We start from the raw sequence: 23,848 nt of genomic DNA on the forward strand, positions 1-23,848 counted from the left end.
GAGAACCGCTGGTCTAGATAGTGAATATTTTTTGGATTTTTTTTTACCATATTACCCCCTCACTGCTGACCTTTTACTGCACAAGCTGCGGGAGACAGTGGGTAACCGAGGGGGCGTGGCTGTGCGCCCATCAGATTTTATTTATGGACCCTGAGATTTGATTTTCATGTATCATGACATATTATTATTTTGATCTCCCCCCCGCTCTCCCCCCAAATGATTTTTAAAAATGCAAAAACCACCCTTAGATCACAGGCCATATAAAAATAGGCGGTGGGCCAGACGTGGCCCATGGCCCAAAGTTTGTCGCCCTCCGTTCCAGACAGATCCTAAAGGAAGTAAACCATAAAGAGGATCATTTCAGAGAATATAAATCTGGCAGGGCCGTGGGGCAGCGGCACTGCTGTTGGCTGTTCAGAAAAAGCCCCTTTGAAGAAATGACCTGTAAGCAGAGAACTGAAGGTGGAAGAGGCGGCAGCCAGCCCCTCTTTCCCGACAGAACAGCAGGGGCAAAGGTCCTGGGTGGTGCAAAGTCGCTGTGGTGGGTGGGGAGGGAGCAGCAAGGACAAGGGACAGAAACATTTGTGGCTGAAGCATAAGAAGTGAAGCTGAGAGAGATGGGTGGAGAGGTCCTAGAGATGAGAACACAAGTCATTTTGGATTTTTTAAAAAAAATAAAGGTTTTTATTGATTTCAGAGAGCAAGGGAGAGGGAGAGATAGAAACATCAGAAACATTGATGATGAGAGAGAATCATTGATCGGCTGCCTCCTGCACTGCCCACACTGGGGATCGAGCTCGCAACCTGGGCAACCGGGCACGTGCCCTGACTGAGAATCGAACCTGGGACCTCTTGGTTCATAGGTCGATGTTCAACCACTGAGCCACATGGGCCGGGTGCCTTTTTTCTTCTGTAGTCAGATCTCGCCTTGCTTCCCTCTTACAACGACACACGTGATGGCATTCAGGGCCCACCTGGGTCACCCCGGATGACCCCTCTTCTCAAGATCCTTAGGGTCAGCACTTCGGCAAAGACCCCTTTCCCGTGGGAGGTAGCAGGGCTCTCACCCCAGGAAAGAGGACCGGGTACCTTTTGGAAGCCCTGTGCAGTGTCGCGCTCTCGGTCCTGACTCCGGGCCTCACTCTTGCCCTCCACAGTTTAGTGCCCACTGGGTGCCCGGCGGGAGCTGCCTCGCGGTCACAGCCCGGCGAAGGCCCTCCAGGGACTTCCACTCTGGAACACCCTTTCCCGGCTGTTTGCATGGCCGGCTCCTTCTCTTCACGTAGGTCTCAGCTCAGGTGTCACCTGCTCAGAGCATCCTCCCCATCCTCCCAGCCCTGACTCTTACTTGCCTGCAACCTGCTGTGTTGCCTTCGTAGACCTGGTTGGCTCAGCAATGACTTTGTTCTTTCATTTACCGAAAGCGCCACCTTGCAGAGCGAAGACCCCATCAGTGTGCTTTGTGGCTCAGAGTAGTGCCTAGCACCTAGTAGATGCTTAAATAATGCCTGTTTGCCGCCCAGCCGGCGTGGCTCAGTGGTTGAGCCCCGACCTACGAACCAGGAGGTCACAGTTCGATTCCCGGTCAGGGCACATCCCCAGGTTGTGGGCTTGATCCCCAGGAGGGGTCGTGCAGGAGGCAGCCGATCAATGAGTCTCTCTCGTCATTGATGTTTCTATCTGTCTCTCCCTCTCCCTTCTGCTGTGAAATCAATAAAAATATATATATTTTTAAAAAGTAATGCCTATTTGTTGAGTGAATGACCCTGGTGAGGCGGTCCAGGCTCCAGTGTGGACCTGGCCCCCACTTCCTGGATGTCCCTGGGCAGCTCACGTCCCCTCTCGGGGTTCAGTCTCCTCTGGGGTCTAACCGGGGAGTTTGGGCTGCGTGGTCTTTAAGATGGAAGATTCTGGGCTTCCAGGGCCCAGGAATTCAGGGCCAGTCAGGGCTCTGGGGGGACACGCTGGCTCAAAATAAGAGTGTGGGAGGAAGGCTGACCCTGAGCCACGGGAAAGGGAGGGTCCTTGGGTGGGGAAGAAACTATTTGGGACAAGTTCCCGAGCCTTAGCAAGAGCTCCCCAGCCCGAGCCCCCCCCCCCAAGAAAACACTCGCTGTTGTCTTAGCTGCAGTGTCGGTACGGGGGGGGGGGGTGTGGGGGGAACATCCCCTACTCGGGACCTCAGCCAAATGGACTTTTGTTTATTTGAGATTTGAACAACAACAAAAAAAACTTGTCTTCTTAAAAACAGAGCTCCAGAAACTCATGAGGGTGTGGGGATCTGGACAGAAGACGGCAGGGAGCTTTTCTCTTTGTTAAACATAAAAAAAAAAATCTGGATTGGACATTGTAAATGCCCGGAGTAGGAAGAAGAAACGCCATCCCGAAGCCCAGCACAGCACCGTCCGACAAGCGCTGAAATGGTGGGGGGATTTTGCATTTGGGGGGAGGCGGTTGTTTTTCATGTAGATGGATTATGCTGATTATATGTTGGAAAGGGAGCAAAACCCCAGATGTAAGCAGCTTTGCAGTTTCCTGTTTGCACTTAACATCATGCCACGAACGGTTTCTCTCATCGCCGGTGTTTGTAAACTTCATTTGGGACAAGTGCATAAATTGCCCAAGAGTAGAGTACCGCGGTCTGTGTAACCAATCCCCACTCGTTGGAAATTTACGAGTAGATTGTTTCATGTTTCTGGGCCCATCTCTCCAGCCTTGTGGCCCTGGTGTCCTCAGCCCCTGGGGGGCTGTGCACGTTCAGCTCCCCCACGGCACTCCTGCCCCAGGACCTTTGCACACGCTGCTCTACTGCCTCTCTCTCTTGTACCTTCTTGGTGTGCCCCCTTGACTCTCACCACAGTTTGTTTGGAAACCTTTCTGGGGCTCCTCTTTGAGTCCTGCCCCATCTGCCCTTAGTCTAGCCTGTGAGCGCCCGGAGGACAGGGGTGTCATAACTGCCATTCATTGCTGTAACCAAGGGTCCATTTTGAGGTGTCTGGAGGGTGCCAGGGGACTGTTAAGGTTCATGCCCCATCGATGTTCATTCTTGTGTTGTGGATAGGGGGCCTCAGTTTCCTCAGCGTTGAGTGGGGAGTGGATACATTTAATGATGGGGTGGGAAATAAATTTTTATTTTAGCCTCCAAAGCACAAGGAAACGACGATCCCCACAGATACACGACATCCCCTCCAGTTCCTCCACTGACTGCTGCACACATGGACCCACATAGTGATGGCAGGAAGCGCTGCACAGCGAACGCCTCCACCATCCACTGTTGTACCTGTGCATGTCCCCAGGCATCCCACACCCACAACCAACACCCCCACATATACACACACACCTCGTACCCACCCAACCCCCTGGAAATCTGATCCCTGAACCCGAGCATGTGTGTTTCTACACACATGCTTGGGTTTCTACACACATGCCCAGCCCTGGATTGTGGTATCGGCTCTGGGCTGTAGCATATTCCGCCTCTCACCTGGCCTCAGAGTGAACAGGCCACCTCTGGGTATCCACAGGCATGACACAGCAGGTGCAGCCTGCGCCCTGGCCTTGCCCTTGCTCCAGTGGACAGATCATATGTGCTGGCCTCGGACCCCGGCCGTAAGCCTGGATGCCTGTCTTTCCTCCGCAGCAGGAAGGGCTGGGGTTGGTGGGCGTGCCAGGCACTGTGCTAGGCTCTTTTTGTCCAGCTGGGGAAACTGAGGCTCAGGACACACAGCTGAAGTCGCAAGCCGGAGCCACGGGCAACGCCCTGTTCACTTACCGGCCAGGCAGCACCTGGCACCCAGGCCTGCTTTGGGGACCCGCCTCTTTGTGTTTTTAAGATTGTCCCCTGTCTGCGTTCCTGCCAGTCCAGCTGTGGTTCGGCCTTTTGGCCTCTGGAATTTGACAAGATGAGTGGCTTGGGACGAGGCAGTTAATCTCCTTAAACCTCAGTTTCCTCCTTTCTCACGTGGGAAAAGGAACAATACCTGTCGTGCCAGGGTAATTGCGAAGAATCCAGGAGGTCATCTCTGCCCCGAGTTTATTTTCGAGCTTGCGTTTGGGGCCATTTCCGCCGCCGTGGGAGGTCAGGACCTGGGCTGGTCCCGTCCACTCTCGCCCGCCCCGCTCTCTGCCTGTCTGCTTCTTGGCATGGCCGCATCACATCAGCGTTTTTGGATGTGGGTCTGGTGGACCCCTCCCCGCCCTCTACAGAGCGGGCAGGACATGACTCATGCCTGGGCTGACGGACACCGCCCTTGGCATAAGTGACCGCGCCCGCAGCTGATCTCCCGAGAGGCTGGCCCTCGGGTTTAGAGATGTTGCAAAGTGGGGGTGACGGTAGGGGGCTGGGCTTGGACCCTGCCGGAGCTGAGTTGCCCCTGAAGAGTTGAATTCTTTAAAATATATACATATGTATATGTATATGTATATGTGTATGTGTATGTATATGTATATATATATGTATATATGTTTCTATTGATTTCAGAGAGAGGGAGGGAGAGGGAGAGAGGGATGAAAACATCAATGATGAGAAAGAATCATTCATCGGTTGCCTCCTGTACGCCCCCTACTGGGGATCAAACCCACAACCCTGACCAGGAATTGAACCATAACCTCCTGGTTCATGGGCCAATGGTCAACCACTGAGGCACACCGACTGGGCAAGAGCTGAATTCTTTAAGGATGCCATGCATGGGTCTCTGCCAGGAGACAAAAGTCCTAATCTTCAGGCTTCAGGTTGTAGCTGTAGGTTGTGGGCTTTGGTGGGGGACAGGGTCTCAGATCGAGGGAATACACCTACTGTACATTCATAAAATCTCGTGCTTGTGATGACTGACTTGTGTGAGCATCCCGTGTCTCCCCTGCCCCACCCAGCTGGCCCCATTCCCAGTACAGTGCCTGGTGCATAGCAGGAGACCAGTAAAAGTGGAATCAATTAATAAACAGTGCCAAGGGCTTTTACATGTACCACAGGTTCTTAGCAAGTCTCTCAGCCGATTTTGGAAATAGAAGGGATTATTAACCGACTTGACAGGTGAGCAAACAGAGGCTGAGGAAGAGAAGAAACTTGCCGAGCCTCATAAAGGCAGGAGAGGAGTGTGAGTCTGAGGGTGATGAACTGCTATCCAGAGCTCTCTTCTGACTCAGACGCCCACTTACTGGGCGCTGATCTCAAAGCACCTCCCTCCGTCTCTCTCTCTACCTGCTTTGAAGCCAGCAATTCTCACCTGGACGCATAGGATGGAGGATGCTGACATGTGAGACGCCCTCCCCTGGGACTTGGGGGCTCAATGAGGCTCCTGGCAGGCGGGTGGTAACTCCAACTTCTCCCACTCAGAGAAGCAGATCAGAATACAAGGGAGACAGGGAGAGGAAGGTGATTCTGGGAGAGCCTCAGATGCACTGTCACAGGTGGCCTCAGAGCCCTGTCGGATCTGCTCAGCACTGGCACCCCCTCTCCGGACTCAGCCCATGCCCCCTTCCTGCACTCCACTCAGCCAGGCTGGCAGAAACTTCTATCCCATCCATCCCCTGAGCTCTCTTTTTAACTAGTCCTCATGGTCTTCCCTTGGCCAGCTCCCTCTGGTCCTTTAGGTCATGCAGCTGAAATGCCACCTCCCCCAGGAAGCCTTCCTCGATTACCCAGTCTGTGGGGCCCACCTGTGATTCTCATCACTGACCAGTTTCCTTCACCTGCCTTGCCATATGCTGCTGTCTTGTCCTGGCATGTTGCCTTATCCATTCCCTGTCTTTTTCACTCCCTGATTCTAAACTCTATGTAAGCAGGGACCCCGACTTTTGGGGTTATCAGTATCTTCCCATCATAAAACACATGGGAGAACACATAGTAGGTCAATAACCTTTTGAATACATCCATAAAGATCAACCAAAAAAATTCAGCCAGCGCAGACGTGGGAACCTCACATTGCCGTGGTAGTCAGCGTGTTGTGGACCCGTTTCACAATGGGCTATGCCTCATCATCTTGCCAGGACACCCTAGGGGAGAACGGGTGTTCTGAACAGGTCCATCTCTTATGAGTCAGTGGTTCTAGGAAAGCGGGTTGTCTCAGGCTGGGCTCTCCCAGAGGCAGAGCCAAGGATGCCCAGGCAAGTGGTTTACTTGGGTGGTGGTACATGAGGGTGCGCTGGTGAGCAGGTTACCTCTGGGGGCGGGACCTCTGAATTGTCCCACCAGCAGGAGAAAGCTGTCCACCTGTGCCAGGAGGGTTTGGGTGAGGCTCAGCCAGCCTCAGCCCTGCCCAGGCAGGTTCTGCCCCTGGTGGCTGACAGGTGGTGAGCTCTGCTGCCTCCTGCAGGCAGAGGGCCACGGTGGCTCAGGTGAACCGAGCTCAGAGGCTATGACCAGGGAGAGAGGACCTGTTCCTGCGTTTGCCCCAGATCTGGGGCTGTTTGCACGAAATTGCCGCACTGGACATAGAAGGATCTCTGACCCCAGAGAGGTCATTCTCTTGGGTCCCCTTTCTGAGGAGGGATTTTATAATCAGAGCTCCTGTATACTGTATGCTGAGTGCCTGCTGTATACACTTGTCAGGCCTCTTTAGTTTCATGTGGTCTTTGGGATGCCAGATGCAGCCTGTTCCTCCTGTTTCATTCCTTTTTCCTGCATATGTGCAGGCTCTGACCAGCAGTCTAATTCCACAGCCCCGCCCCCCCACCCCCCCCGCCCGTCCCGGTCTCTAAATGATTAATAATAATAATACTGTCGATGACCGTAATCGATGCATGTGGCGACCACAGGTATTGTGGCAAGCACTCACACATGTCTTTTCCTTTTTTCTTTAATCCTCACCCGAGGATATTTTTCCCATTGATTTCTAGAGAGAAAGTGGAAGGGAGGGAGGAGGGGGAGAGAGAGAGAGAAACATTGATGTGAGAGAGACACATCGATTTGTTGCCTCCCGCATGTGGGCCTACCAGGGCTGAGGAACCTGCAACCAAGGTACATACCCTTGACTGGGAATCAAACCCACGACCTTTCGTTCAGTCCGAGGGCCGACACTCTATCTACTGAGCCAAAACGGCCAGGGCACATATACGTAATCTTTAATCCTCAGAAAAGCACGTGACTATATACTCTTAAAGATGAGGAAGCCATGGCTCAGAGAGCTGGAGTGACTTGCCTAAGGTCACACAGCTGGTAGAGTTCTAGATGGGATTGGACTCCCAGCTGGTTGACTCGGCATATCCATGCTCCGCACAGTCATACAGAGTGACACAGGCAGGGCCAGGGACCGGGGGCTCCTGGCTGCCAGTCCTGCATGTTATTCCCCAGACACGGTGTCCTCTGAGCTCTGAATAACTGGTGGTTACGCCGGGCAAAATTAGGGTCTGGGAGAACGGAGAGCAGACGGTGTTTATCTGAACCTGGGAGATTGTATAGTGTTTTCTGTGACCTGGCCGGGTAAGCTGCCTTCAGGGGAGGGGCTCACAGTGACTCATGGGGAACGGCCCCTGTCTGCCCAGGTGGCATTTCTGCCAGGATGTCTCTCGGAGGCCTCTCTGGACTCAGAGCGACCTTTTAGACCAGTGGTTCTCAACCTTCCTAATGCCGCGACCCTGTCATACAGTTCCTCATGTTGTGGTGACCCCCAACCATAAAATTATTTTCGTGGCTACTTCATAACTGTAGTTTTGCCACTGTTATGAATCGTCATGTCAATATCTGATATGCAGAATGTATTTTCATTGTTACAAATTGAACATAAATTAAAGCATAGTGATTAATCACAAAAACAATATGTAATTATGTATGTGTTTTCCGATGGCCTTAGGCGACCCCTGTGAAAGGGTCGTTCGACCCCCAAAGGGGTCGCGACCCACAGGTTGAGAACCGCTGCTTTAGAGCGTCAGTGCCGGTAGCTGAAAAGCAGGGATGTTTCGATGGGGTCCTTCTGCGTGCCTTTTAGAGATAAAAGTAAAAGGATTTGAAACAGAGGGTAGACTTGCCCCCAACATGCACACGCCCTAATGGACATCAGCCTCCCCTGCAGGCTGGGCTCCTGGCACGTCCTGAGTTTATCCCTGTCATTGTCACTCATTTTATTTTTGTTCACAAGTTGCTTGGTGAAAAAAAAAAAAAAAAAAAAAAAAATATATATATATATATATATATATATATATATATATATATATATGTTTTTATTGATTTCAGAGAGGAAGGGAGAGGGAGAGAGAAATAGAAACATCAGTGATGAGAGAGAATCACTGATTGGCTGCCGCCTGCATGCCCCACATGTGCTCTGACTGGGAGTCGAACCATGACCTCCTGGTTCATAGGTCAACACTCAACTACTGAGCCACGCCAGCCGGGCTATTTTTTAAATTTTATTTTTCAATTACAGTTTGCATTCATGATTGTTTTGTGTTAGTTTCAGGAGTATGTTGTCATTTATTTGAGACTTTTGTTCCGGGGCCGGCGCATCCACCTGGTGTCCAGGCAGGTGGTCTTGGTTTACTGTCATAGGTCGGGTCCCCCAGCCGCAGGGCTTGGGATGGGCCTTCCGTGGGAGCCATTGACGGGGGCGTGCTCACCGTTTCACCCTCTGAGTGGTGCCTGCCGATGAAGGAAGAATGTTTGCTTCCTTGATTTAATTTATCCCGTGTTTTCTTCTAGAAGGTTCATTGACTCACTGACAGGTTTGGGAAGGTCGTGTGGCTTCCTGGAGGAAACCAGGCAGGAGGCTGCTGCGGTCCTCCAGGCTGGCCCCAGGGAGTGGGTGCAGAGAAGTGGGGGCCTGGGGAGAGATGTGAGCGGGCAGATTGAATAGGAGTGGATGCGGGCCATGATCCCTTAGCATCCTCCAGGGCACGTTCTGTTTGGAAGAGCGCTAGCCGGTGAGTCCCGGACTGGAGCGACTGGCCAGGCGGGTTTGGCCTTTCTCGGAGCCCGGCTGCGGAGTGGCTGGTAGCTTTCCGATTATGCTGTGTTGGCAGCCCGCTCAGGATTCCTGTAGCTGGGAGAACCTGTATTTATAGAACCCTTAAGCAAAAACAATCTTCATTTCATATAAATAAGTATATACTATGTTTCTATCAGGTAAATAAATATATAAGTAAGTAGATAATAGTAAGCATTGTGTTATATGGATTATATAAAATATACAACACATATAAAGTATTTAATAATACCTATAAATACATATAAATGTATATAATCATATGTATACATGTTACATATAAAAAATTGCTTGATGATCAGGGACCCCAAGTTCTAGTTGTAATTCTGACGGGCTGTGCCAGCCTCAGCATTAGGACACATTCTCTCCCAACACAGTTCCCCCCGGGGTCGTCTCCTTCCCAGCGTCCTGCCCTGAAGACACTAAGATCATTTCTGGAGTCAGCATTTGTCACGGAGGTGCCATAGTTTAAAGATCCAGGACGAAAACCACGTGGAGTCTTTTCCCAACCCCTGGGGAATGCTTGGCAGTCAGCTGTCACCGTGACCGGAGGGAGGGGGCTCCTGGTTACCATCGGTAACCACGGACACAGGCAGAGATGCTGGGCACCGAGAGGTGCTGTACTCGGGCTCCCCCAGCACCGAGGCCTGAGGCCCGGATGGGAGCGTGCGTGGTTCTTTGCGGAGGTGACCCCAAGAAGCACTAGTGGCGAGAGTGGAGGTGGGACACGGAAGGCAAGGAGCTGATGGTGTGTTATGAAGACAGTGTAGCCCGCCGGCGTGGCTCAGCGGTTGAGCATCAACCTATGAACCAGGAGGTCTTGGTTCAATTCCCCGTCAGGGCAGATGCCCGGGTTGTGGACTCATCCCCAATGTGCGGCGTGCAGGAGGCAGCCAATCAATGATTCTCTCTCATCATTGATGTTTCTCTCTCTCTCTCCCTCTCCCTTCCTGTCTGAAATCAATAAATATAAAGAAAGAAAAAAAAAGTGCAGGTCACTCACCTCAGAGATGTCCCCAGAGAGGGAGGAAGCTGGGATTGATACACCAGTTCCCCCCAGTCTGTTTGGTGGAGAGCTGCCCTTGGGCATTGATCCCCAGGCACTTCTGGCCAGTGCTCCCAGGATAGAAACCAAGCCCCAGACAGTGAACCGCAGGCCCCTCAGGAAGCAGCCTTCTGCATTAGGGCTGAGTGCTGAGGGTGCAGGGCACCGAAGGCGTCTGCGGCACCCTCCTTGAGAAACGCTTGCACACTCTGAGGTTCGTATTCTGTTCAGAAATTCAGTCTGTTTCCCTTCGTGCTTTCACTTAGCATTTAAAAAACTTTTCTTTATTACAAACACACTCATTTTTATCAGAAAGGCAGCACAGCAGAGGAATTGAGGGGGTGGGCTTCGTGATCTTAGTGTCTCTGAGCCTCAGTTTCCTCATCTGTAGAATGGGAGTAAAATACTCGCTGCCTCAGAGGTTGCCGGGAGAAATGACTTTTTGCCTGTGAAGTGTTTCACATGAAACTGGCTGCACACTCGATAAATACAAACTACTTTGTTGTTGTTGTTATTGTAAAAATTAAAAAATTATAACTAAGCAAAAAGATTAAAATCAACTATAGTCTCATCTTCCCCTCTTAAGAGTTTACCTCTCGGAACATTTCCTATATATTCTTCCATTACTTTCTCTAAGGATCCATACATTCGTATTTACATTCCCATCCATGTGCATCTATATAAAATGAGAAGTGGGATCTTTGTTTGAAATATATTTTTTATTGATTTCAGAGAGGGTAGGAGAGAGAGAGAGAGACACAAACATCAATGATGAGAGAAAATCATCGATCTGCTGCCTCCTGCACGCCTCCCACTGGGGATCAAGTCCACAACCCAGGCATGTGCTCTGACTGGGACTCAAACCTTGACCTCCTGGTTCATAGGTCGACGCTCAACCACTGAGCCACTCGGGCCGGGCGAGAAATGAGATCTTAATGGTCCCTATTGCACCTCAGTGTTTTACATTTTAACTCTTACTTATTTCTTTGGCTAGGCAATACACTCGCAAGATTCAGAGGGGGGAGTGACCAAAGTGTAGGCGGTGAGAAATCTCCCTCCCATCTCTGTCCCCCACCCACCCATTTCCCTGCCTCCCAGGGAGCGAATTTAAAACTTACTTTTAATTGTAGCTTCTCCCCTGAAACTCTTTGTAACTGCCTTTAGCCGAAAGGGTAAAAGATTGATTGTACTCATTGTAACTCATTATATGTCCCCCAGCAAATCCCAGGAGAATGCCTTATAACCTTGGGAATTAGGTAGAGTTTTGTCAGCACCCTGTGTTCCAGTTGGTAATGATGATGGACCTGGGGCCGAGGGGGCAAGGGAGATGACCGTGGGGACATGTGGCAGTCCTCAGTCTAAACCACAGATGCTCTGTGCCCCGAGTGGAGGCATGGCTTCATTCCTGGAGCCGCCATGAAGCGGAACCTTTCATTAACCAAAGCCGCTCCTCTACCCACCTGTGTTTAAGGACAGAGAGGTCAAAATAAACTGTTCTCGTGACGTTATAGGTCACTCCTTACAGCGGGTGAATAATTCATGGTTCAGTCCAATCTTTACCTTCTGAAACCTCAGTTTACCAACCTGTAAAATGGGGATAATAATATTCTCAACCCCAGAAAGTCATTTGTTGGACAGATTGAAAGAGAGTAATCCCTTCAATGACTTAAATTAAATTTATTTTTATTTTTTTTAATATATGTGCATTCTTTTTTTTAAAATATATTTTATTGATTTTTTACAGAGAGGAAGGGAGAGAGATAGAGAGTTAGAAACATCGATGAGAGAGAAACATCGATCAGCTGCCTTCTGCACATCTCCTACTGGGGATGTGCCCGCAACCCAGGTACATGCCCTTGACTGGAATTGAACCTGGGACCTTTCAGTCCGCAGGCCGACGCTCTATCCACTGAGCCAAACCGGTTTTGGCTTATTAAATTTATTTAATTAAAGGTAGAGCGCTCGGCCCAGTGCCCAGTCCATGGTAGCAACGAATAACACAGCAACTGTTGGTGCTGCCAGGATTAATAGGGTGGGATGGGGAGTGTGGCTCCACCCCTTGGGCAAATTGCTAAACCTCCCAGGCCTTACCTGCACCCATCAAGTGGGTCTAATCCTACGACCCACCTCAGAGGGTGGATTCAATGGGGGAGACCCATTTAATGTGCCATTTGGCACAAATATCAGGGCTCAGCTAGTGGTTTGATGATGGTGATTATTCATACCAGGCTTTCCGAGGGCCCAGCACTTAATAGGTGGGAAGACAAAAGCAATTGAATAGGCTTGGAACAGCTCAGTGGGGTCTCCTTCTGGTAGCGGGGCCGGGTACATAGCTCCAGCAAAGGCCCACCCGCCCGGGTTCTGTGCCAGGAGCAGGGCCTGCCTGTCATGCCCCGAGGCTGCCATGCCAGGCCCTGACAGGTTTACGAGGTGCTAGAAGCCAGATCCAGGAGGAACTGGTTGCCTGAAGGGCGTGGGAGGCACAGTTATCCTCCTGGGAAAGCCAGGAGAGGCAGGTCACCTGTCCCTGCAGGTTGATTGCCATGACAGCCTGCAAATGGGGATGGCTGGTGGGGGCGGGGCGGGGGCTGGGCAGCGGCCTGAGCCTGTCACATCTCTGGGACATGGGTTCAGTCTCCGCCATCCTGTAGGTTTTGCTTGCACCCTGGTTTGGGGGATGCTGTTTGGGGTTTATATTCTTTGGCACTTCCCTCCGCGCCCCCCCCCCCCGATTTTCCTCAAGGCTTGTGTAGATGACAGGCGGATATTGGATCTTAGGCAGCCTTGCACATAGTATCCACTTAGCCAGTTGCCCTTCCTTTCTCTCTCCCCAGCTGTGAAATGGGTACAATGTGAGCATCGGTAAGGGTGGCCTCCCCTGAATCTCTGTCTCTCCCAGATTTCTTCACCAGAGAGCTGTTTCTTTAAGTCTTAAAGAATTTCAATCCTGCCCCCCCCCCCCCAAAGAAATTATATTCCACCAACCCACAAATCCCTCCCGTAGGCTTCATGGTCTCTTTATTTCTTCACTCATTCATTTATGCATTTGCAGAAACCGGAATGCAGGGGTCTATGCCCTGGGTGGACTGGGGAGGAGAGACTGTAAATCTTGCAAGGGGGAGAGCCTCAGGCTTTATTTCTGATACGAGGCATTATAACCAGGTAACATGACCAAGGAAGGTCGGAAGGCAATCGGGATAGGCTTCCTGGAGGAGGTGTCCCTCAACAGGGTCCTAAAAGGATGGGTGGTATTTGGGCAAATGGAAATTTGTGCTATAGATAAAGGGCTCTCATGGAGAAGGAATAAGGGAAAAAGACACTCGAGTCACAGAACCCTTGGGAATTTGGAAGTGTAGGCAGGGCCCGTAGTGTAGAGCAGGTTGGCTAGTTTTGGGGTGGTCTTGACCTTGCCCAAGGCAACGGACAGTGGGAGCCATTTATCTTAGAGCGGGGAGCATCATGACCAGGCCTTCCCAGCGTTTGAGCTTTTCGCATAAGCCAGCTCTCGGGCCAAAAGAAGCAAATTCCTTCAGAAATGTATTTGTACTTTGAGGGAATGATTTTTTTTTCTCTTCTGAAATGCAATATGCGCTCTTCAGCCTCCCCAAAGAGGGAGCGTGTTGTCTCCCGTTTTTCTGAATCCAGCATTGTGCTGTGTGCTGTGTTGAATTGAGCTTTGAGATTGAATTTCCTCTGCTATTCAGGGCTGGGTCTTCCTTCCTAGCCCCTCGTCCACGGCCAGGCCGGACATGGCCTCCGGGCTCGACTCAGACTCTCTGTGAGCAGTTCCCATTGCCCTAACAATCAAGTGTGTGATGACTCTGCCATAAACAAGAGCCAGTCAAGTTCCCAGTGAGGGCCTGCCCAGCTGGGGCCCCTGGTTTATGGCTCATTAGACATCTTTATTGGGTCTGCCCCAGGGAGAGGTTGAGAGCCCTGACCTCCAAGCTTTGAATGAAGGTAGCAGGGGATGTGTTTCCCTTAGGTGTGCAGGTCCATTCTGCATCTATCAAAAGCTCTGAAAAAGGTGTGCACCCCTTGAACCAGCCTGCCCGCTTCTAGGCACAAATCTAGTGCCTGTGGGTGTCCGTTGCAGGTTTTAATGGTCAGGGATCGGAGACAGCCGAGCGATCCAGCAGTGGGGGTGGATGATCTGATGAAGAGCGTGTGCACAGAGCACACAGAAGCGCTAGAAGCGGCTGTGTAGGTTGTGCAGCTCAGGATGTGAAAGATGTCCAGGACCAATTTTGACATTAAACAACCAAAAAAAAGCAAGTTCCTGAAGGACACGCACAGTCTGATTTCATTTTTCTTTTGACCAAAAGTTCCCATTTACATTGGAAACGCGCACGACAATGGGCATCGGAATGCCAGGGCTTGGGCTGTGCCAAACATGCTTGCTCATGTGCATTTTTGAATTTCCTGCGGTTTAGCATGTGTGACACCCGAGGAGATCCGGCGGAGGGCTGGGCCACAGCCAGAGCCGTGGGAGAGCTTTGGGTGGTTTAAAGAGGGGGATGTCACCCTGGCCGCTGTCTTAAGTGGTTAGAGCATCGGCCTGCAGACCTAAGAGTCAAGGGTTCGATTACTGGTCAAGGGCAAGTACCTAGGTTGCAGATTTGAAACCCTCGGGGTGGGTGTGGGTGGCAACCAGTTGATGTCTGTCTCTCTCCCTCTCCCTTTCCCTCCCCCTCTCCCTCTCCCTCTCTAAAGACCAATGGACAAGATATCCTTGGTGAGGATTTTAAAAATAAATAAATAGGGAAATGTCACATCCTTGTCCAGTTTCTCTGGGGACTGAGTTTTCCACAGTCTAGAGCAGGTGTCCCCAAACCCTTTCTGCAACAGGCCGACTAGTGAATACTGCAGGCTTTCTGGGGTTCAACAGCTTCTGAGGCAACTACTCAACTCGGCCTTCAGACCTTGGAAGAAGCTGGTAGATCACGTATGTAAATAAATGGGCTGTGTTCCAATAAAACTTTATTTACAGAAACAGGCCGTGGGCCGGATGTGGCCCGCCGACTACAGTTTGCCCCTCCCTGATCTAGGCGAAAAAAACCAACCAAGTACAGCTTGATGAATGGTTGCAGGGAGTGCTTCAGCCAGTTCAGAAATAGCACCAGTGGCAGGAAGGAACAGGCCCGGGAACATTGAAAAGGCGGATGTTTAGGTCGAGGCGTAAAGATAAGCTGTAACGTTCTTCCTGCGGCGGACCAGCAGCTGCACCTGGCCCCGGGGAGAGAAAGTGGGGGACGCAGTTTGGGGGTGCAGGGATATCGGGGGAAAACAATTGATGTGAGTCAGAAGTGTTGAACACTGGCTCTACTTTTCACGAGCGTGAGATCTGGCTCTTGCTGAACTGCGTTTCCCTCATCTGTAGAACGGTAATAATTTGAAAGGCACAAGGTTGTTGAGAGTGTTAAATGGGAGAAGGCAGAAAGTGCACAGAGTCCCTTGGTATGGTGCCTGACTCAAAAAAATATTAGTTGGAAGTGAATATTGCCAAATTGCTTTTATGACTTACATTGGCCCTGGGAGCAGATGAGCATATCCATTTCTCCACACCCACGCCTGCATTGGATGTTATTATTTTCCTCTCTCAAGGATAGGATGCTCTCCCTTCACGTATTTTTTGCACACTGATTTTATGTCCAGTGTGGTGGTCAGACCCTGGGAATACAGCTGTGAACTGGACCCAGGTCCCTCCTGGCCAGGAGCTCCCAGTCCAGTGGAGGAAACAGAGGCAGTTACCAGGTGTGCCATCAGTGCTGGGCGAGGGAGAAGTACCAGGAGTTTGATACCAGGCTCCCAGGAGTCACCTGAACCTGCCCTGGGGCATCAGGGAGGGCTTCCTGGAGGAGGTTGCAGCTTGGAGCTGAAAATTGAGGGATGGCTAGAGATCCGCCAGCTCGTAGGAAATGGCAGTGTGGAGGCTTGGAAGTGAAGGAAAGCACAGCGTGTCTTGTGACCTGTCTGTGCTGAAGTAAGTATGTGAGTGCATGTGAGAGACAGACGGACGGACGGATGGATGGGAGGTGTCGATCATTAGACTGAAGCTGGTGAGATGAAGAGGAGCCAGATCCTACCGGGCCTCAGGGAAGGAGTTTGACCTTTATCCAGAGGTCGGTGGGGAGACTGCATGGGCTTTGCGCAGGGGGGGTGACATGGTGGTGCTCGCCAGTCAGAATCACTCTGGCTGCTGCTAGGAGAGCAGATTGGGGGCATGTCAGCGGGGAAGGCGGATTTTAAATGTCTCTTCTCAGTGACGTTTTCCCCTGGCCACTCTCTCCTTTATTGTCATTTATCTAACATTCTGTACATCTTGCTTACTTATGTTCATTTATGTTCCCCTCTTCTTTCAAACAAATTTTGTTTAATTTTTGATTTGAGAGAGAGGGAGAGAGAGAGAGAGAGAGATGTTGATTTGTTGTTCCACTCAGCTGTGCATTCATTGGTTGCTTCTTTTAAAAAAAAATATATATATATATATATTATTGACTTTTTACAGAGAGGAAGTGAGAGGGACAGAGAGTCAGAAACATCCATGAGAAAGAAGCATCGATCAGCTGCCTCCTGCACACTCCCTACTGGGTATGTGCCCGCAACCAAGGTACATGCCACTGGCCAGAATCGAACCTGGGACCCTTGAGTCCACAGGCCGACGCTCTATCCATTGGGCCAAACCGGTTAGGGCCATTGGTTGCTTCTTAATGTGCGTCCTGATTGGGGATCAAACCTGCAACATAGGTGTGTCGTTGGCCGGGCCTGTTCCCCTTTCCGTGACAATCAGCTCCACAGGAACAAGGCTTTCTGGATATGTGTCCCCAGAACTCAGGACATAGTGGGTGCTCAGTGAATGAATGAGCTAAGGAAGCAGCCATGGGGATGGAGAAGAGAGGATGCCTGCATTCCAGTGACGTGAGGCATTGGGCTGTTTCTGTCTGGGGCCTGTGGATGGACGAACCACACACATTGCCTGCGTCCTGGCCCCTCTGGGAGGCCCCGGCGTGCACGTGGCCCTTTGCACAGTCCCCCCCACACACACGCAGACTGGGGAGGCCAGGCCACATTCCGGAAGATACTGCAGGGTGTCAGGACTGGCTCGCACCCCTCACCAGATGGTGGCATTCCCAGGGAACAGCACCCAGAGATGGCTGAGTGAATGACTGGTGAGCTCCCAGATCGGATTTGAGGGTATAATTATGAAGAATTGGCAACAGCTGTTAGAATGAATCAACGCCTCTGAATCTGAGCGGAAACGCTGCCAAACTGTTGGGCTTTGAATGGAAGCAGCTCTCTGGCCTCCTCCCGGTGCGCTTCTCTCGGATTTCCCCGGAGACTCTGAGCTCCGTGGCTGCACCCCCAGCACCGAGCCCAGGGCCTGGTTTGTGGGAGGAGGGTCAGAAGGATGGACGAATGAAGGAATGCCCTTGAGAGATACCTGTCAAATTTCAGCAGCTATTGGTCTCGGTGACTCAATTCCCAGGGAAAATGGTTTTCTCTGCATGAAATCATAGGAAATGGAATTTTAAATTTTGCAAATCAGTTCAGTGAAATCAAGCCTGAGGACTTGGCAGGTTTAGCAAAAGCAGAGACGTACCCATCGCCGCCCTCTGCTCCAGGTGCTTGGGGTCTGACTGACATCCTGTATCTCCTGGTCTAGTGCCGCCTCCGGACCTCCCAGGCCAGCCTTGCACCCGGTCTGTCCCCCAGGGCGACCTCCGTGATGATTAAAAAAGAGATGGCTCGCCCTGGCCTGTGTGGCTCAGTTGATTGGGTGTCGTTTTGTGCACTGAAAGATTGTGGGCTCGATCCCTGGTAGGGGGTGTGCAGGAGGCAGCAGCCAGTCGATGTTTCACTCTCACATCGATGTTTCTCTCTCACACACACTCAGTAATTATGTAATTGGTGTTATGATGTGCCAGGCCACTGTGCTGACTGCTGGGGATTCAGGGTGCCCTCTGGGGGCTTACCAGGGAACTAAAGCACTATTATTAAATGTAACTGTGTAGCTATGGATGAAGCCTGCCGAGTATCTGTGGGGCTCCGTGGACATGTAAGAGGGAGATTGTACTAGGTTGGAGAGGGACAGGGATGTCTGAGCTGTGATCTTAGGGGTGGGCCTGTGCCTGGGCAAGAGGGGTCTCTCAGAGAGCAGGCACAGCATGTGCAAAGGCCCTGAGGCAGCATTTGAGAACCACTAAGAGATGCAACGTACAAACACTACTGAGCAGGAGAACCAGGAGAAACAGCTCCCAGATCAGCCAGCACCTGAGTGTTCAGGAGTCACCTCCACTAAGCCAAGGGAGCCTTCCAGAACCACCACTACCAACTCTAGGCGGTTAATCCTCCTCGCCCTGCGCTCCCATGTACCCCTATATAGACCATGATGGATGCTTATTGCCCATTGCGTGTGTGTGTTTCCCACACAAGACTGTGAGTTCCCCCGAAAGCAGGGGATGTTTCTTGTTCACCTCTGTGCACATAGTAGGTGCTCAGTAAACATGTATCAGAGGAATGGGGGAGATTATTACTGAACACCTGCTGTGGACTCAGCACCGTTTATGCGCATGTATATGTAAGGCTGCACTATTGAAAAGCCGCAAGGAGCGTGAGTTTGACAGGCTGGGGGAGATGCCAGCGGACGCAGTTGGAGCTCCAGAGCTTTTGTACCGTCTGTGCACAAATCGCTGGAACCGAGGCTGCCGTCCCTGTCTCCCCAGTCCTGTGGAAACTCAGCCTGCAGGGACGAGTCTCCCCCTGCTGTCCCCCCTCCTCCCCACGGGCTCCTGCCATGGGAGCGTGGGGACAGCCCTGCTGGCGATGAGATGTGACACCATTGGCTTGCTCTGGCAGTCACACATCCCCAGCCAGGGCCTGCTGGCTCGGGTAAGTGGGGCTGGAGTGTCCAGGGGGTGGAGGGCGCCTGCGAGTTCTGCCGGGAATTTTCTCTCTGCCCTTGGAGTCCTGTCATTGCCGTGTCTCATGTTCGGGCTGTGTCTGTGACCCTGGGCCGGGCGGCCAGAGGTCACGGGGGCTGGCTCTGAAGGTGGACAGCCCTGATTGCGGGCAGGACCCCCGGTGTCACTGCAGGTAGAATTCTCCCTCTGTCAGATCCCCTGGTTCTCCATCTCTGTCCCTCTCTTCTGCTTCTGACGTGTCTAGACAGCGTTCTCTGGTTTGGGGAGAAGGAATCTGTTAGCACCATCGAGCGTGTAAGGAAGAGAAAATATCAAAATCTGTCTGCCTTTCTCTCCCGCAGGCTGCCGAGTGAGTCAGAGCCCGGGGCAGCCGTGCGGGGCCTCGGGAGGGGAGCGGGAGGCTTGCATCGAACTGAAACCCCCTCCAATGTTAGTCCATCTAGGTGGGGGCAGGCTGGGGGCAGTTTTTCGGGGAAAGGGGACTCTGGTTTGAAGGTGGGGACAGGGTGGGGGAGGAATCAAGAACAGTGACTCGTCTGGCAGTTTTTAAGACCCAGAAAGGAATAAAACATAATTTTTCAAAAAGGCAGAGTTTGAATGGATTGAGGACCTGAGGTCAAGTTTTAGCTGTGTGATGTAGGCAGGTCAGATGACCTCTCTGGGCCCTTTCCCTTTATCTCTGTAATGGAGATACCGCTCCTACCTGCCCCTGGGGGTTGTCGGAGGATTAATGAGAGAAGTGGGCTCCGCTGCTTTGAGAGAGCAGGTCCTACATAGCTGGATGGGCAAGGGGCTGTGCCCGAGCCGCATAATGAGGTCTGGTAAGCATCGTACCCACCTCGGAGGGCTGTGAGGACGATATGATTTCTAAAACACGGGGAGCCCTCGGCTTATTTCAAGCCCCCATCCGTGGTATGTGTGCCCTCGCCATGAGCTGTGACTCTTACTGAGACTATGAAGGCAGCCAGCGAGAAGTAGGCATCCACTAGGAAAGAGCCCAAAGGCAAATAGGAACCATAAGTGAGTGAAAGGTCAAGGCGGCTCTTCTGAAGGGATCTGGAAGGGTGGGGGAGGGGAAGATAAAGGGCCGGCCGTGGGGTTGGGGGCTGAGGCTTGGGCTCTGTGGGCCACCCACCACCCCTGTGACCTCAGGGGCTCTGGCTTTGCGGGGTTCAGCTGGGATGCCTGAGGCCGGGCGGGGGGGGCGGGGGGCGGCGGCTCTGAAGTGGGAACATGGTGACAGGAGACAGGGAACTCGAGGGTGCTGTCAGGGGGCTGATGCCAGGAGCGCGCAGTGTGAGCGTCACATCCCCGATGTTGCCTCTTGCTGTCTGAGTGACTTCAGGCCAGTCGCTTGGCCTCTCTGAGCCGACTTCCTTATCTGCACAGCAGAGATAAGCCCTCCTTACCTTGAGCTGAGCGCAGGGGAAAGTCCTGGAGAATGTTGGCGCCTCCCCCCCCCCCCCCCCCCCCCCCCCCGCCCTTTGATCTGGAAGGCACTTCAGAAACAGCCTGCAGCTCAGAGGGATGGAGAGACTGGCCCTGGCTTGCCCGGCGAAGTCACTGGGGAGTTGTTGTCCAGAATTCGGGGCTCTAGCTGCTTCGACCTGACGCTGATTGAATTTTAAATTCCCCCCCCCCCCTTTTTTTTTTCTAGCAGTGGCTTCTCCATTTCGGATGTTTTGAATCCCCATGGATCCACAACCGTAACCATGGTGACGCGGGTGGAGGTTGGCTCCATCACGCCCCTGCCAGGAGTGCCAGGCCTCGGGGAGATCGCCAAGGAGGAGACCCTGACAAGGACCTACTTCCGCCAGGCGGGCGACCCCTGCGGGGCCCCCTCGGCGCGGCTCCTGGAAGGGAAGAGCCCCCTCAGGAGCCCCGCACGCCTGCTCCCTCTGCCCAGACTCGCCCCCAAGCCCTTCTTCAAGGAGAAGGCCCCGGCCCTGAAGTCCCCGGGGCCCAGCCCGGCCAGGCCCCCTCCCTCCTGTGGATCGCCCCAGGACGCGGTGGCAAAGGACCCCGGCGAGAAGATGCCCAGCCTGGGGGGGCAGGAGGAGGGCGACGGGGGCCTGCGGAGCGGCTCGGCCCTGTTCCCCAAGGCCTCCTTCCTGCGGCCCAGTGCCAGCACCCTCTTCCTCTTCGAAACCACCAAAGCCGGCCCTGTCCTGGGGAAGGGGCTCAGTGAGGGGGCCCCCGAGGCCAAGGCCGGGGTTTCTCAGGAGCCCCCCTCGGGCTCGAGGCCTGAAGTGGCCGCCAAGCCCGCCCTGCCTGCCCGGAGGCCTGGGGGGACCCTGCCCCGACCGGCCTCCCTGTCACAGGACACCAGGCCGGCCGCCCCCCGAGAGGACACGGGCCCCAGGGAGCCCCTCTCCAAGGCCAGCAGCGTGGGGGACACGGACAGCCCCGCGGGGGAGCCCCAGCCTCGCCCCAAGAGAAGGCCCGTGTCCGCGATTTTCACGGACTCCATTCAGCCTCAGAGGCCGGGCCCGGGCGGGGCGGCTGCGGGGGGGAGAGCGCCCCCCACCCCGCCCGAGAAGACGTGGGTGAGGAGGCCCCGGCCTCTGTCCATGGACCTCACGGCCCGGTTCGAGAACAGAGAGGCCTCGCTGAGTAAAGCCGCTGGCGAGGCCGCCGCAGGTCCCTCCGGCCAGCGCCGGGGACCCGAGAGGCCCGGCCCGGAGCCCCGTGTGGACGGGGAGCATCCGGTCAAAGCAGAGGCTCCCCTCCCCGACCCAGACGCCGACCTCCTGGAGGTGGCCAAGAAGATCGGCGAACGGAAGGAGAAGGCGCTTTCCAAGCAGGCCGAGCTGGGCGGCCTCAGAACTGGGGGGGGCTCGGCCAGGGTCACCCCCGGCGACCCAAAGCCCGGGGAAGAGAAAGCCAGGCTGGACACAGAGCCAGACAAGGCTCCCGAGTTCCCCTCACCCAGGCCGAGCAAAGGCCGAGAAAGCGCGGAGGTCAAGAGCAGAGCGTCCGATGGGGAAATCCGGACCCGGGGAGAGTGGGTCTCCAGGGGCAGCGTCAAGAAGCGCCTCAGCCTGTTTGGGGAGGAAAGCGCCTTGGCCGTGGGGTCTGAACCCCCACTGGCCACCCCTGAGTCCCCATCGGCTGCTCCGGAGCCCGAGAAAGCGGGACTGAGTGTCCAGGATCGGATCAAAGGCTGGGCCACCGAGAGCGCCAAGGTCAAGCCGGAGGTCAGGAGGAGGGCGTTCCAGGCTCGGCCCCTGTCGGCGGATATGACCAAACTGTGAGTGGGAACGTCCCATGGGGTTCACTCTGTCCCCGAGCTGCCTCAAACCACCCACCAGAGCCCCCCGCCCTGGGATGAGGCACTGCAGGCCCCAGGTCCGTGCTGGGCATCCTACACCTCCTCTCTGGGTTCACCCGCAGCCTCAAGTGGCGTTAGCTGCCATTTCTCAGATGAGGCACATGCCAGCAGTGGGGCCAGGAGCTCTGTTTTCTTGTCTCTTCTCATCTTTGCACTGGGGAGATATTGTGCCCATTTCACAGATTGGGATAGGAAAGGTGAAGTCCCGTGAGGAAGTCGATGTATTCCAGCTCAGCCTGTCTCCATAGCTAAGCTTTCTTCTCCTAAAGTCTGGGCTCACCTAATGTATGGCCGAAACCTCCACGAGTGGCCGGCAAAATAAAACCAGATGGGTCAAGATATCTTGAGCCTCGGTTTCTTCATCTCATGATCCTAAGACCTTTCTTAAAGGTAAAGACCCAGAGCATAATACCGAGAATCACTCTGCCCGTGGAAAGCCCTCAATGCATTGTAGCTTTAAATGATATTATTAACCCTGTTAGTTAGTGGTCGTTTTCTAAGCTCTCCCAGGCTCTGATATCTCTTGTGCCTTTGTTTTCCCACAAATGGCTTCTTGCTTACAACAGGGAGATGCCACGGGGCGTGTCGACTAGCTCAGCAATGACATGCATGCCACTGACATACTCTGTTGGGGATGGAGCTTCCAGGGGGCGGGACCTCTGGGCAGGCGGCCCTCCCAGCCCTGGGAACTAGGGCAGCCAGCTGGGCCAGAATTAGACCGCTGCTCTCAGCACTTAGAATCCCCGAGAAAAAATAGCAGTGCCTGGGTCCCACCTCCCCAGATTCCGATTCAGTGGGTCTAGGCCAGTGACGGCGAACCTTTTGAGCTCGGCGTGTCCGCATTTTGAAAAACCCTAACTTAACTCTGGTGCCGTGTCCCATAGAGACATTTTTTGATATTTGCAACCATAGTAAAACAAAGACTTATATTTTTGATATCTATTTGATATATTTAAATGCCATTTAACAAAGAGAAATCAACCAAAAAAATGAGTTCGCGTGTCACCTCTGACACGCGTGTCATAGGTTCGCCATCACTGGTCTAGGGAGAGGGGCTTCTCGCTTGGTTGTTTTTAGAGCTTCCGGAGTGATTCTCATGTGTGGGCCTGAGAACTCCTGAGCTCAGATAACAGAGGAAAGGGCACCAGTCAGGGACCTCACACACCTCCTCTCCCTGCAGTGCCTTGGATTAATCCCACTGGACAGATGGATAAACTGAGGCTCCAAGTGTGGGTCAGGTTTCAGAGCTTTGATTTCTCTCTCCTTTCTTTCCTCTGCAGCCTCCCTCCCCCCGCCTAATCTTTAGGCATCCAATCTAAGGAACTTTTCAGAACTCCCCTTTCTCCCTCTTCCCCTTCACAAGTGGGAAAACAGGCCCAGAGAGAGACAATAACTTGGCCCAAGTCACCCGGGGAGGCAGAGACAGGCCCGTGCCCCCACACATTCCCCCAGTCCAGTCCCGTGACCGGTGTGCGGTGGGGCTGCTGTTGTGCCTGTGGTTCCTAACAACAACCATTAATTATTCCTCCCGGGGCATCCTCCGTCTTCCCTGAACGCCCTCAGGTAGCTATTAGGGCTTGGGGTAGCCTCCTATCCACCCTACAAAAGGCGATGGGGAGGTGTTAATTACCCCCATTTTATA

At 53.2% G+C, this 23,848-nt stretch overlaps 1 protein-coding gene across 4 annotated transcripts in view; it reads left to right on the forward strand.

Annotated features, from left to right (window-relative positions):
* KIAA1671 (KIAA1671 ortholog) overlaps positions 1-23,848 on the forward strand; it is a 134,582-nt gene that overhangs the window by 22,142 nt on the left and 88,592 nt on the right. For 3 of the 4 annotated variants that reach the window (XM_059676513.1, XM_059676511.1, XM_059676514.1), the window contains exon 2: positions 20,533-22,125. In XM_059676513.1, the coding sequence (XP_059532496.1) occupies positions 20,588-22,125 (1,538 nt within the window). In that variant the 5' untranslated portion in view covers positions 20,533-20,587. The remainder of the gene's footprint in view (positions 1-20,532; positions 22,126-23,848) is intronic. The other variant, XM_059676512.1, reaches the window with a different exon arrangement.

This window comes from Myotis daubentonii, chromosome 19 (assembly GCF_963259705.1).
Source record: "Myotis daubentonii chromosome 19, mMyoDau2.1, whole genome shotgun sequence".
Taxonomy (NCBI): domain Eukaryota; kingdom Metazoa; phylum Chordata; class Mammalia; order Chiroptera; family Vespertilionidae; genus Myotis; species Myotis daubentonii.